The 12,929-nt window shown below is 42.9% G+C and overlaps 1 protein-coding gene across 2 annotated transcripts in view; it reads right to left on the reverse strand.

The window, feature by feature from the left end:
- DOCK8 (dedicator of cytokinesis 8) overlaps nt 1–12,929 on the reverse strand; it is a 220,126-nt gene that overhangs the window by 47,217 nt on the left and 159,980 nt on the right. For both annotated transcript variants that reach the window (XM_032427435.1, XM_032427436.1), the window contains 4 exons: nt 12,669–12,782; nt 8,308–8,463; nt 6,184–6,323; nt 311–480 (listed from right to left, as the gene is read on the reverse strand). In XM_032427435.1, coding sequence (XP_032283326.1) covers nt 311–480; nt 6,184–6,323; nt 8,308–8,463; nt 12,669–12,782 — 580 coding nt within the window. The remainder of the gene's footprint in view (nt 1–310; nt 481–6,183; nt 6,324–8,307; nt 8,464–12,668; nt 12,783–12,929) is intronic.

Below are 12,929 nucleotides of genomic sequence, written 5' to 3' on the forward strand. Positions count from 1 at the left end.
TTTAAAAAAAATAAAAAATAAAAAATAAAATAAAATAAAAAATATTTTAAAACACACACACATGACTGTGGTCCTTTACAAAACAAACAAATGAAAAACTTATAGGAACCAAAAAAGAAGAAAAAAAACCAAACCCCCAAAACCCCCAAAACTTATTGGGACTTATATGAAAAACATCTGGAGAGCACCAGTGTGGAAAACTGCTCACACAAACATATCAGCACTAGAGCTAAGAGCAGAAACTTCATTCCAGTGGGGCACTTGGCAGGCGCCCCCATCAATCCAAGGAAGGACACGAAGGCATCATTACCTGTAAAGTCATAGAGCTGAGGCAAAGCATCCAAAATAATGCCAACCAAAGGCAGGTAGAGGGCAGCGATTTTGACCTTCACTTCTGGTTTGACACAGCGCGGGTCCAGGTCGTGAGAGCTCAGAAGGCTGTGGATGGCACTGACCGCTTTCCTCTGCACTTTGCTGATCCTATTGGCACAACACAGAAAGCTAGAGGTTATGGTGAAGGGAGATCAGCCAAAATGCTCTTAATAAGGAGGAATCAGAATGCTCCTGATCATTGGGGTGACATGTGAAAACCAAATAAAAGAGGGTAGAAGTGTCTAGAATCCAGAAACAGACTGCCTGTGTTCACGTCCTGGGTTTGATGTTTCAAAGTCCAACATATTGTAGCATTTGGTACTTCATTCCTTTTTATTGTTGAGTAATATTCCATTGTGCAGATAGATCACGTTTTATTTTGAGGTGGGGGGTTTGAGGTAGGGGAGAGGGGCAAAGGGAGAGGAAGGAGGAGAGAATCTTAAGTAGACTCCACGCTCAGTGTGGAGCCTGACATAGGGCTCGATCTCACGACCCTGAGATCGTGACCTGAGCCAAAATCAAGAGTCAGCTGCCTAACCGACTGAAACACCCAGGAGCCCCAGATCACATTTTAATAACCCATTCATCAATTGATGGATATTTGGATTATTTCCACTTTTTGGCTATTATGAATTATTAATGTTGCTTTGAATATTTGTGTATAAGCTTTTGTATGGATATAAGTTTACTTCTCTTGGATATGAAGTCTACTCCATACCTCAGAGTAGAATTACTGGATTTTGTGGTAACTCTATATTTAACCTTTAGAGGAACCACCAGACTGTTTTCTTTTTAAGATTTTATTTACTTGCAAGAGAGAGAGAGAAAGCATGAGCAGGGGAAAGGGCAGAGAGAGAGGGATAAGGACAAGCAGATTCCTCACTGAGTGTGGAGCCTGACCAGAGGCTCAATCCCAGGACCCTGAGATCATGACCTGAGCTGAAGTCCAATGCTTAACCAACTGAGCCACCCAGGCGCCCCACCACCAAACTGTTTTCAACAATGGATACACCATTTTACATCCCCCCCACCCTGGGAAAAGTTTCCATTTTCTCTCTGCCAACACTAGTTAATATTTATCTTTTTATTATGGCCATCCTAGTGGGTATGAAGGTGCTACGGACTGAATGTTTGTGTCCTCCCAAAATTCGTATGTTTAAACCTAATTCCTAGTGTGATGGTATTAGGAGGAGAGGCCTTTGGGAGGGAATCAGGTCATGAGGGTGGAGTCCTCATGCATGGGACTAGTGCCCTTATGAGAGACCCCAGAGAGCTCTCTTGCCTTCAGCCATAAGAGAATACAGCAAGAAGATGACCACCTATGAACTAGGAAGTGGGTCCTCATCAGACACTGAATCTGCCAGCACCTTGATCCTGGACTTCCTGGCGTCCAGAACTATGAGAAATAAATTTCTGTTGTTTATAAGCCACCTACGCTATGGTGTTTTTGTTACAGTTGCCTGAAGGAACTAAGAGAGAAGGGGTATTTATCTGGTTTTGATACACATTTCCCTGATGGTTAATGTGGTTGAGTACTTTTTTCATGTGCTTATTGGTCATCTCTTCTTTGGAGAAATGTCTATTCTGACCCTTGTCTATTAAAAAATTGAGTTACTTGTCTTTTTGTTATTGTTGTAAGATTTAAAAATTATATATAGAGGGGGTAGCCTGGGAGGCTCAGTCAGTTAAGCCTCTGACTCATAATTTCAGCTCAGGTCATGATCTCATAGGTCATGAGATCAAGCCCCATGTCAGGCTCCCGCACTCAGTGGGGAGTCTGCTTGGGATTCTCTCTCTCTCCCTCTCCCTCTGCCCCTTCCCCACGTGTGCACGTGCACTCTCTCTCTCTAAAATAAATAAATCTTTAAAAAATTATATAATGGGCACAAATCCCTTATTAGATCTGTGATTTGCAGATATTTTCTCCCATTCTGTGCATTGTCTTTTCATTTTCTTGATGATATCCTATATATCACAGAAGTTCTCACTTTCAAGAAGTCTAACTTAGCTACTTTTTTTCTTTCATTGTGCCTATTTCTGGCATCAGATCTAAGAAGCCATTGCCTGATCCTATTTCATGAAGATTATCTCTATGATTTCATCTAAGAGTTTCATTGTTTCAACACTTACATTGAGGTCTTTGATCATTTTGAGTTAACTTCTGCACATGGTATGAGACAGGGACCCAACTTCATTCTGTTCCATGTGGATGGCCAGTTGTTGCACCAGCATCATGTGTTGAACACACTACTCTTTCCCCTTGGATTGTGTTGGCACCCTTGTCAAAAGTCAATTAACTATAAATGTGAAGATTTATTTCTGGACTCTTAATTCAACTGCATTGATCGATATGTCTATCTTTACGGCAGAACCACTACTACTGCTTTGTAGTAGATTTTGAAATCAGGAAATGTGAGCCCTCCAATTGTGTTCTTTTTTAAGACTGTTTTGGCTATATTGGGTCCCTTGAATTTTCATATGAATCTTAGGGTCAGCTTGTCAATATCTGCAAAGAATCCAGCTGGAATTTTGAGAGGAGTTGCACTGACCTTGTAGATCAACTTGGGGAGTATTGCCATCTTAGTAGTATTAAGTCTTCTGATCCATGAATATGTCATGAATCTCCACTTGTTTAGATCTTTTTATTTCTAAAGTATTTTATAGTTTTTGGTGTGCAAGTCTTACACTTCTTTTGCTAAAAAATTTAGTCCTATGATTTTTATTATTTTTTGATGCTATTTTAAATGGAGTTGTTTTCTTAATTTCATTCCACATTGTTTGTGTGGATATGGAAATATAATTGATTTTTGCATATTGATCTTGTACCTTGCAACCTTGCTGAACACATTTATTATCTTTAATAGGCTTTTAGTGGGTTCCATAGGACTTTCTAAAAACAAATCATGTCATCTGTGAACAGAGATAGTTTTACTTCTTCCTTCCCAATATGGGTGCCTTTATTTCATTTTCTTGCCTACTTGCTCTGGGTAGGGCTTCCAGTACAATGACGAATAAAATAGCAGTAGCACGAGTGGATAATCTTATCTTGTTCCTGGTCTTGGAAGGAAAGCAATCAGTCTTTGACTGATAAGTACAATGTTAGCTGTGGGTTTTTCATAGACGCCCTTTCTCAGGTTGAGGAACTGCTCTTCTATTTCTATAGGATTTATTGAGTGTTTTTTCAAGAAAGGGTATTAGATTTTGGCAAAAGCTTTTTCTTCATCTATTGAGATGACTGAATGGGTTTCATCCTTTATTCTATGCATAGAGTGTATCATATCAATTGATTTTCAGATGTTAAACCAATCTTGCGTTTCTAGGATAAATCCTATGTAGCTACAGCGAATAATCCCTTTTATACGTTGTTGAATTCAGTTTTCCAGTATTTTGTTGAGGATATTTATATCTGCAGTCATATCAGTGTGCAGTTTTCTTGTGAAGTCTTTTATCTGCTTTTGGTATCTGGGTAATGCCGGCCTCATGGAATGAGTTGGAAAGGGTCCTCTCCCTTCTATTTTCTGGAAGAGCATGTGAAGGATTGGAATTAAGTCTTTAACCATTTGGTAGCATAACAAAAAGATGCTAGATAATTTCCACAAGCTTGAAAAACACTAGGGATTTAATGATGTGTGGACATTTGTGGGCATCCCCAGGTAAGGGGGTTCTAGAGAGACCCTTAGAAACTGGAGCTGTGGCTCCTTTCAGAAGTCCAGCTACTGAGACATGCCCACTGGCCCTTGCCCTTCAGATGGGCAGGTGTTGGTGAGTCTATTAATTGTATTGGCAGCAAAAGGAAGTACTGATGATGAGGAAGTATTGTTAAAGAAGATTTTTCTGAGGTTTTAGCCCTCATGGTAAAGTTACTAATAAGTATGTGACAATATTTCTAATGACTTTCCAGGGGAGTAACTGACAACCCAGAAATCAGGGATTATTGTGTTGCCAAAGGAGAGACACTCTTAATTACTTACCCTCTGGGGGGTAGAAAAGGTACTGTGTGTGTATGTGCATGTACGTGTGTGCGTGCGTGAGTGTGTTTGAAGAACATACCCACCTGACTGAAAATTACATGATGACCTCTGAACATACTCTACTCTGTTGCTAGTAAAATAACAGCAACAATTTTATGAGGAATCAAAATAGATGTCAAGGCTGTTGCCCTTGACGTCTCAGTAGAAGGGAAATGGAAATTAGAAACTTCTGCTAATGTAAATACTAAAGAGTACTTTCAGATGTCACATGGATCAGTGCTAGCAAAGGAAAATTAAGGAAAAACGTGTGTGTGTGTGTGTGTTTGTACATGAAGGCGATTTTCTTTGTGCTCAAACCTCATTCTCAGTACCTTATACATCACGGCACTTTGTGTTGCTGTTGGAATTTATGTTAGTTACAGGGTAGAAAGTTCTGCTGAGAAACTTGAGAGCAGTGTAGTTAGGATTGAGAGAAGAGGAGACTGAAGCTCTCTAAGGATGCACTCAGGACCTGAATTTCCGGAAGAACATTCCGTCTCCCACACTGACCTCCTGGGAGGCAGAGACAGACATTCACTTGGCCAACATCAGTATGGTCAAAGCGCTTAGGATACTTTTGTGATTGCAGCAGTTAACATAAGCTGAAGGTGCTTCTATCACTGTTTCCTTCACGAAATTATAAGCACTCAGAGAAAATTTGAAAACTTCCGATTAGACAAAAATCTGTCAACACATAGCGATGCTGCCACTAATCAGCATACTTTAGTCCAGAAACTTCTTTAGCAGAGGAAGGAAAAACAGAGGAGTCGTAGGGAGAGGTTTTCCAGGGAGGGCGATGGTGTGGTACTGGGGGTATACCCCAGGAAAGACTCTGGAGACCGTGGCTCTGGATGTGTTCTGCCATGTAACTTTGGGCAGGTTCCTTCCATTCTTCGTGCCTAACCCGAACACCGAAAGGGCGAAGCTTGAATTATCTTCCAATCCTAACGATCTCTGGATCTGAGTCCCCGAATGGTGAGTTCTATGGGGGCAGGGACTTTTGTCTGTTTTGTGCACTGATGTATCTCTGATATACTCCAGACTGTGTCTGTGTCCACCCCATGGTAGGTATTTGCTAAGTGTTGAATGGAATGTATAATATTTTGGAAGGCATTGTCTCCTTCCATCCAATTGGGCAGATGGTGGTTTTCTAATCCTATGGCTCAGGGAGCACAGGGAGAGAAGGAAAGAAGGGGTGGGTCCATCTCCATCCCTGTCCACTGACTTCAAGACTAGATCCTGCCACAAGCCCCTGGGTGATCAGGCTTATAAAAGGTGAAAGGATTTATAAGCCCTGGACCCGGGGCATCTCTTTCAACATGGGAAGGTCTCCCTGCAAGAAACCTAATCTGCACACTGGGTGACTGCCTTCCCATCAGCGGCCACTTCCTTGGTCAACATGAAGCCAAGCAGCATCTTGTTGCTTCCCCTGTGTGTACACAGATCACACCTGGGGCATATCTTATAAAGGGCTTTGTTCCTAAGTTCACTAATCAAGGCATCCCCGGGAAGGCTGTTGTAGTAGTTCTTCTCAATGAATAAGTGGCTGGAAAAAGCCATTTTATGAGGGTTTCTCTCTGTCCCTCATGCCTTTCCACGTTCCCCTGAGCACCTTTTTCTCAACACATGGATACTTCCACTCTTCAGAGCTGGTGAATGGTAGAGTTTTTTTGCCAAGTAGGAGAGGCTGGACCGCAAACTTTAGTAAGGAGCTTTTGGTTTTTGTGGGGGTTTTTTTGGCTTTTGTTTTTGTTTTGTTTTGTTTCTGCTTTGCATTCCAGTTTACATGTCAGACGCATACCCTTCTCCTTCAGCATCCAGGGCAGCAGCCAGTTCAGTAAAGAGAAGTCCGGTGAGGAAGTGCTGCTGACGGTATTCCGGGGTCAGATCAAACATGCTGGCAATCTTCTGGTCCTGGAAACTGGAGCAGGAGCTCGAGTTCTACAGAAATGCAAGGATTTAAATTAAAAAAAATTAAAATAAAAAAAATAAACTGAGATGCTGTTAAAAAAAAAAAAGAAAGAAAGAAATGCAAGGAGCAGTTCCATAAGGAACAAGGACCGGGAATTCAAATCACAATGGCCAGTGTTTAAGGAGCCTGGGCTGCCTGAAGGGAGGCTTTGTAAGCACTTCCCAGGGAGAGTCCCCAGGTGGGAGCTGTACTTCGGGTGGTCACTTTGCTTTCCCATCCCCACAGACAGAGAACCGTCAGCTGGGAAAGATGAAAACAGAGCCCTCAGGGTCTCTCACAAAAAGACTCATACTCCCTTCCCCACCCCAGATCAGAAGCAAAGATGAAAGTCCAAGGATATCATGTGGATCAGGAAACCTAGGGAAACGGGCACTGTGTCCCATGCTGGGGCTTTTGAGCAGGGAATGCCTCTCCTACAAACTGCCTCCTTGATTTGAGGACCCTGTTTCCTCAGCTACACTTCTGAGTACAGCTTCTGCATACTGCCCGAATTCTGCTGGCTAGAACTAGCAGGGGAGTCGGGGAGGGAAGTGTGAGACTTACCAGTCCTAGATAATTCCTGTGTTATCTTGGGGGCACACTGTACATTGCACTAAAGGAATGGAAAGCGTCTCTGGAAATCCGAGGCTCGGCCTCGGCCCCAGGGTTGCTAACTCCCTGGGGTAGTCAGAAGGGAAATGGGGCAGAAGACTCAGGACAAAGTTGGCCCATTTGGAATTGATGCTGTAAGTGCAATCCTCCCCAGTGCACAAGGAGACGGTCATGTGGCTGACAACTGGCTCCTGCTACTTGGCATAAATGGCTAAGTTTTTTTTTTTCTTTTAATTAGTAAGACAAACCTTCACCTTTGTATTAGTATTAAGGAATACGCAACAAAAATAGAACCTAATATGGAGAAATCTTGCTTGCTGCCCTGAGCTACTGATTTGTCTTGTAAAACAGCATTTCCTTAAAGTTTTTCTAGAGGGCAGGAGTCCCTTGAGAAATCTATGGAGGAAAAAAAAAGGTTTCCAATAGTGAAATCACTTTGGGAATCAGTGGTTATTAAATACTTTTCTCCTCCACCCCTTGGGTATTTACAATTTACACTAACAAGTTAGGGATTCTTTGGTGGCCTAATGCGAACAAACCAGTTAACACAGGGTTTCCAAAATTTATTTGACTCTGGAATTCTGTATTTGCATAATACCTCTAGAATCTGGGGCCCGCTGAACCTAACCTGTGAGAAACTGTTACAAAAAAAGATTAGCCACGTCAGCCCAAGTCTTGTCTCTAAATAGTATACAAGTGTTTTTTTGTTTGTTTGTTTGTTTTTGTGGCAGATAAAGAACAAGACTCATTAGAAATACACTCTCTATAAAAGAGACTGTTGCATTCGTTTATGACAAGGTCTTTTTAGTGCTTCAAGAACTAAATTATCTGGAATATAATTCAAGATGGACTCATCTTGCACCCAACTCCATTTTATAACAGTATTAATAGAAAGTTCTAGGATAGCTCAAAGATATAATACCAGTATTGAAAACCACTAGTAGATCATTTTGGAATTAATATAAAGGAATATGCAATCTCATGAATTTTATGGTTCTGGGGTTCAGGAAAAGGAAAGTGAGCAAAGAAGATGGTCCACCTAATGTGGCAAGATGATTAATGCCAGACAGAGGAAGCTACGTGACTTATTTATGATTTTCTAAATTCTGATAATGTGTATGGATTCCTTGCTCTTCCTGGCCTCAGCAGACCCTTGAGCCTAGGAAGAAACCAATCGCGTACCTTGTAAATGATCAGTTAGATGGCGCAACTTTGGGTACCATACTTGTGTGTATCTGGATCAAGTGGTCCAGTGTGAATAGCTTGATTTGTCTTTTAATTAACAAGACCAACCTTTATAGTAATAAATGACTCAACTAATTAAATCAAAGAGCTTGAGGAATTTTTTCAGTAGCTGATCACCTGGGAAGAGATGGAGGGGCAGGGGGATGCTGGAGCAGTATCAGCATTCATAAAGAAGAGGTTCAGATTGAGGTAATGCTCGTGGCTGCACAGGATTCTCAGAAACTCCAGCCTCATGGAAATGAGCATCGGAAGGTGGGTGAGCTTGGCCGACAGCTGGGAAGAAAAATGAAAACAGGAAAGATGTGTTTATTATAAGGCAAATGGAGTTGAAGCTGGCAGATACAAAAATCTCCTTTCTCTCCAGATTAAGACAATCAATTTAATAAAAATTAAGGGGCACTGCAACAGATGGAAAGCTCTATATTAAAGGGAGGCCCAGTGAGTTGTCACGCATTACTGTTCCCCTTAATAACTCTAGCCTAACAGGTGTCCACAATGTGGATTCTCGCCCCGACCCCCACCCTTGTCACATCTACAACACTGTGGCAAACCGGTGTTGCAAATAATCCGGAGGTATGTCTTCAGTGTAACATAATATCATTAATTTCACAAAAACCCCACTGTGTCTGAGAAGCTAAATGAAAGGAGCTGACCCCATATGGGGCCACACAAAACTAATGGAATATGACTGGGTGACTCTAACACCACAACTGTTCTTTTGTAGTTTCTAATTAAAGGCCCCAATGGGGAGTTCTCAGGCCAGCTCCCTAGATAAAGGCATCACATTACTGAGGAAAGTATGTAGTCCCTGCAAAAAAAGCTGCAGTTTGCCCCAAAGTAAGAGGGGAGGAAGAGGAGGAGAAAGCAAGAGAAAGCTGCAAGAGTTATGAGGACGTCTCTCCTTAAACAACCTAACCATGAAAAGTGCAGCACAGGGAGTACACTCAACAATGTGGTAGCGACACCGGATGGTGACTGTGAAGATCACGTTTGTGTGAGCACCGCGTAACGTACAGAACCGCTGCGCCAATATGCTGTATACCTGAAACTAATATAATACCGTCTGTTAATTTGACTTCAATTAAAAAAATTAAAACAAAAACCACAGCATAAGCAATGAAATGCTGAAAACAGTGACAAAATGGAAGAGATCATTTGCTTCCCTCGGATGAGGTGACAACTGAAGACCCAGACTCTATGGGCTCTGACTCAGACGCAGCTTCTTTTAAGGCAAAGTAAGGAAAGGGGGCCACGAGGGACCTTGAGACTCTCAATATATCATCATCAACACCCTCGCGCCCCAGCATCTCATCCTTGTGAACGGACCTGCCTCCTCTTCTGGACTCTGAGAGCAGTTTTATAAAGGTCATAATTTAAATGAGCAACGTATTTTCAGCCATCTTAGGAGAAGCCCTTGTGCTGTGGGTCATTCTGCCTACAGGATCCACCAGTTGTAGTTACATACTATGTAAAAAATAAAACATGACTTTTGGGTAAGAACAGTTACCAGAACCGATGCTCTCTGTCAGTGTGTCCTGCTGCCTGACTTCGGACCAATGGAGCCACCAGCAAACTGAGCTGATCAGAACCCGATCGTATGCCCCTCACTTAATGGTCACTCACCGGGAGCTGCTGGGTCAAACCGGTCAGAATGTGAAAGCGTAAGATTTTGTTCTTGAAAGAAGGTATCCTCAATAGGTCCCTTGAGAGTTCATTAAAGACGGAAATTTCAAAAATAATTTTGGTGATGTTTAGAAGAGAATAAGGGGCAGTTCTGGAAACATCCTCCCCAAAGGTCAGGACCCAAAGTAGTGGCCTCAGTCGCACTCCCCAAGGGACGGGTGTTACCTTAGCGGCACAATGAAAGTGACCTCAAACAACTGAAAAGCTAGATGTGTCTACTGTCAGTGACTATTTAAAAAAAAGGCTGAGATCATACCCATCATCACAAGGTCTATAAATGGTGGGAAATACGATGGGGTGTTTGAATGAGGGTATGCAAAAATGATAAAATCAGAGGACTTTGGAAGAATATAACTTGCCTCAGGTATGATGCTCATAGTCTATCTAGATAGCTGGGATCAGTGGATTGAATCACCCTTGATCACGGGACGGGATCACTGTAGGTCCGAGTGCTACACTAACTATGCTGAGCAATACCCACAGACGTCACCGGCCAGCAGAGCAGAGAATCAAAACGTCAAAGCCTGAATAAATCTAATCCAGCTCTGCCTTCTGGCGGATGAGGGAGCTACTGATGCCAATATAAAGCTGCCCAAATCCCACAGAGGAGTTGAACGGCATCACTGGGATTAGAACACAGGTCTCCAGTTTCCAAGTCTGAGGCTCTCTGGAAGCTGAGACACAAAAGAGGAAGAAAGAGAGGGTAAATGAGAGGCAACCCTAACGGAAAAGAAAAGGAAAAGATTGAAAACAGAGAGAGAGAAAGAGAGAAGAAAGGAAAACGAAAGAGGAAATTATAAAGGGCCTCTGCAGGGCAAGTAGACATCTTCTTTGGACTGCTTTGCTGGTTTTTTGGTAATGAAAAGTATCCATGTGTGATGAAGAGTCTCTCCTTCACTGAATGCAAGCCAGGCTCCTCTGAGCTGTTTTTCAAATAGGCCCACCCTTGAGCATATCCTCGAGAGCTCGATTTTTAGCAAGGATCCTGCTCCATCAGTTTAGCCAGAGTCCCCCACCCCCACCCAGCCTTGATGTCTGACCGTCACCTTGGTATCTGCCCAATTCCTCATCCCTCATCCCTCACCAGCCCCCTGGGGGGTTTCTGGTCACCCTGGCCTGTCTTCAGTAAGAATCCTGTTAGGTTGGTTCAGCCAGAATCCTCCTCTCTTCTGAGGCTTCTGCTTACGAATTTTTCATCCACTAATCCCCCCACCCCAGTCTCTGGCTATAAGTTCCCACTTTTCCTTGTATTTATAGTTGAGCCCAATCTCCCGTATTGTAAAATCCCATTGCAACGGTCCCCACACTTATCTCGATGGTCCCAAACAAAAGTCTGCCTTACTGTCATGATTACTGTCATGATTCATTTTTTTCTTTAAAAGCAGCTAACCCATGGGCCTACCGTGGTGTTCAGTATCTCCTTTCTATATATCCTATTTTAACTTTTGAAAAACGGATTAACTACTATTTGCAACTCATCCAATGACCTGTTTTGAAAAAAATATTAACTTTTATTTGCAATTCATCTGATGACCTATAATCCTCAACACCTAAGAGGGACTGCAAAGAGGAAAGGCATAGTCCTCCACCCCTGCATTCTGGTGGAATCTGAAACAGAAGATCCACGCAGGGTCAGGAGGTCAGGGCACTCAAGATGTTGGTGTTCTGGGAATTCTGAGGTTTCCTTAGGTTTCTCTTTTTACAGGTTGGTTTCTTTATTAGGAGTTCCTTTAGAAAAGTCATGGTCTTTTTTTTGGGGGGGGACGGGGGGGTTCCTTTTCTATTACAAACTATTACAAATGAGGAAATGAGACCCAGAAACGTTAAATGAATTACTTAGGGTCACGAAGAGATTAACCACGGAGAGCCAGGCCTAATAGAAGAAAGTGATTAATCCACTGCACCCCAGAGTTAGGTAGATGTGGCTCTTTCCAACCTGGACAAGTTACATGACTCTTCTAAACCTCAACCTTACCATTTGCAAAAGGTAGAAGACACCTTGCAAGGATTAAAGATGCTACTTCTAGAAAACGTGCAGCACAGTGCCTGGTTCGCAGCGAGAAGCCAGCCCTGGTGACCGTGCCGGTGACGGTGCCCGGGGTTAGGGGGTGGCAGTGAGAGTCAGAGGTGGTGACGGTGCTGGTGGGTAGTGGTGACATGGCAGTGACAGTGGGAGCAGGAATAGGGAAGGAAAGAAGCAGCAACGATAGCAGTCAACCGCTACTTATATGACTACTGCTGGAGCCATTTAAGGGGGATGGCGAACAAAAGAAGAATCCTACTTAAAAATCTGAGGTGGCGGAACTGCTAAGACGCTCTTGGATTCTAAATATTTGCTTTGTGCTCAGTGAGGCGGTCTCTTTGGCCGATTTTATCAGGGTTCTTTAAAGTCCGAATTCCACAAGCACATTTTAATTAATTGCCCTAGTATGTGAAAAGAGACCTCATATGTTGAATTCTAGACCTGGTCTGAGACCGAATGTGACCGTCACGTGATTTCTGTTAACTGTTCCAGTGAAGACGATCAGACCACTGACACCTCTCAGTTCCCCCACATTTAACTTGTTGACCCTTCTGCGCTGGGTTGGCAAATGCTCCAGGAATCCATGCGAACCAGGGTGTCTAGTGATGTCCACAGCAGAAGACAAATGACATAAAACAAATGATCACAAAACCCAGAATGTACAGGAGTTAAGCTAACTTGGAAATGAGCATGACAGCATACCTTGGCAATGAACATGACACTGGAAGAGAAGGAACCAGGAACGACACAGCTATGTCCGTGGGATGCTCACCTGGTTACAATAATGTTTGATGAGGTTAAATACGAAGCCACGATCCATGAGTGAGAGAAGGTCATACAAGAAGAAAGCCAGGCTGATGTTCATCTTTTCTGCCTGTTCATTTTCCTTAAAAACAAACCAACACCCAAATCATTTTGCGGTAAACCCTGATCAGGAACAACCAGGTCCCTGGTGGGAAAGCCCAGACAGACAGATCCCTATTATTTCAGCCAGTGTCCCTGGGGGAGAAACGGACCAAAGCTGGTGACCCTG

The sequence above is a fragment of the Phoca vitulina genome, unplaced genomic scaffold, assembly GCF_004348235.1.
Source record: "Phoca vitulina isolate PV1807 unplaced genomic scaffold, GSC_HSeal_1.0 scaffold37, whole genome shotgun sequence".
NCBI classification, from domain to species: domain Eukaryota; kingdom Metazoa; phylum Chordata; class Mammalia; order Carnivora; family Phocidae; genus Phoca; species Phoca vitulina.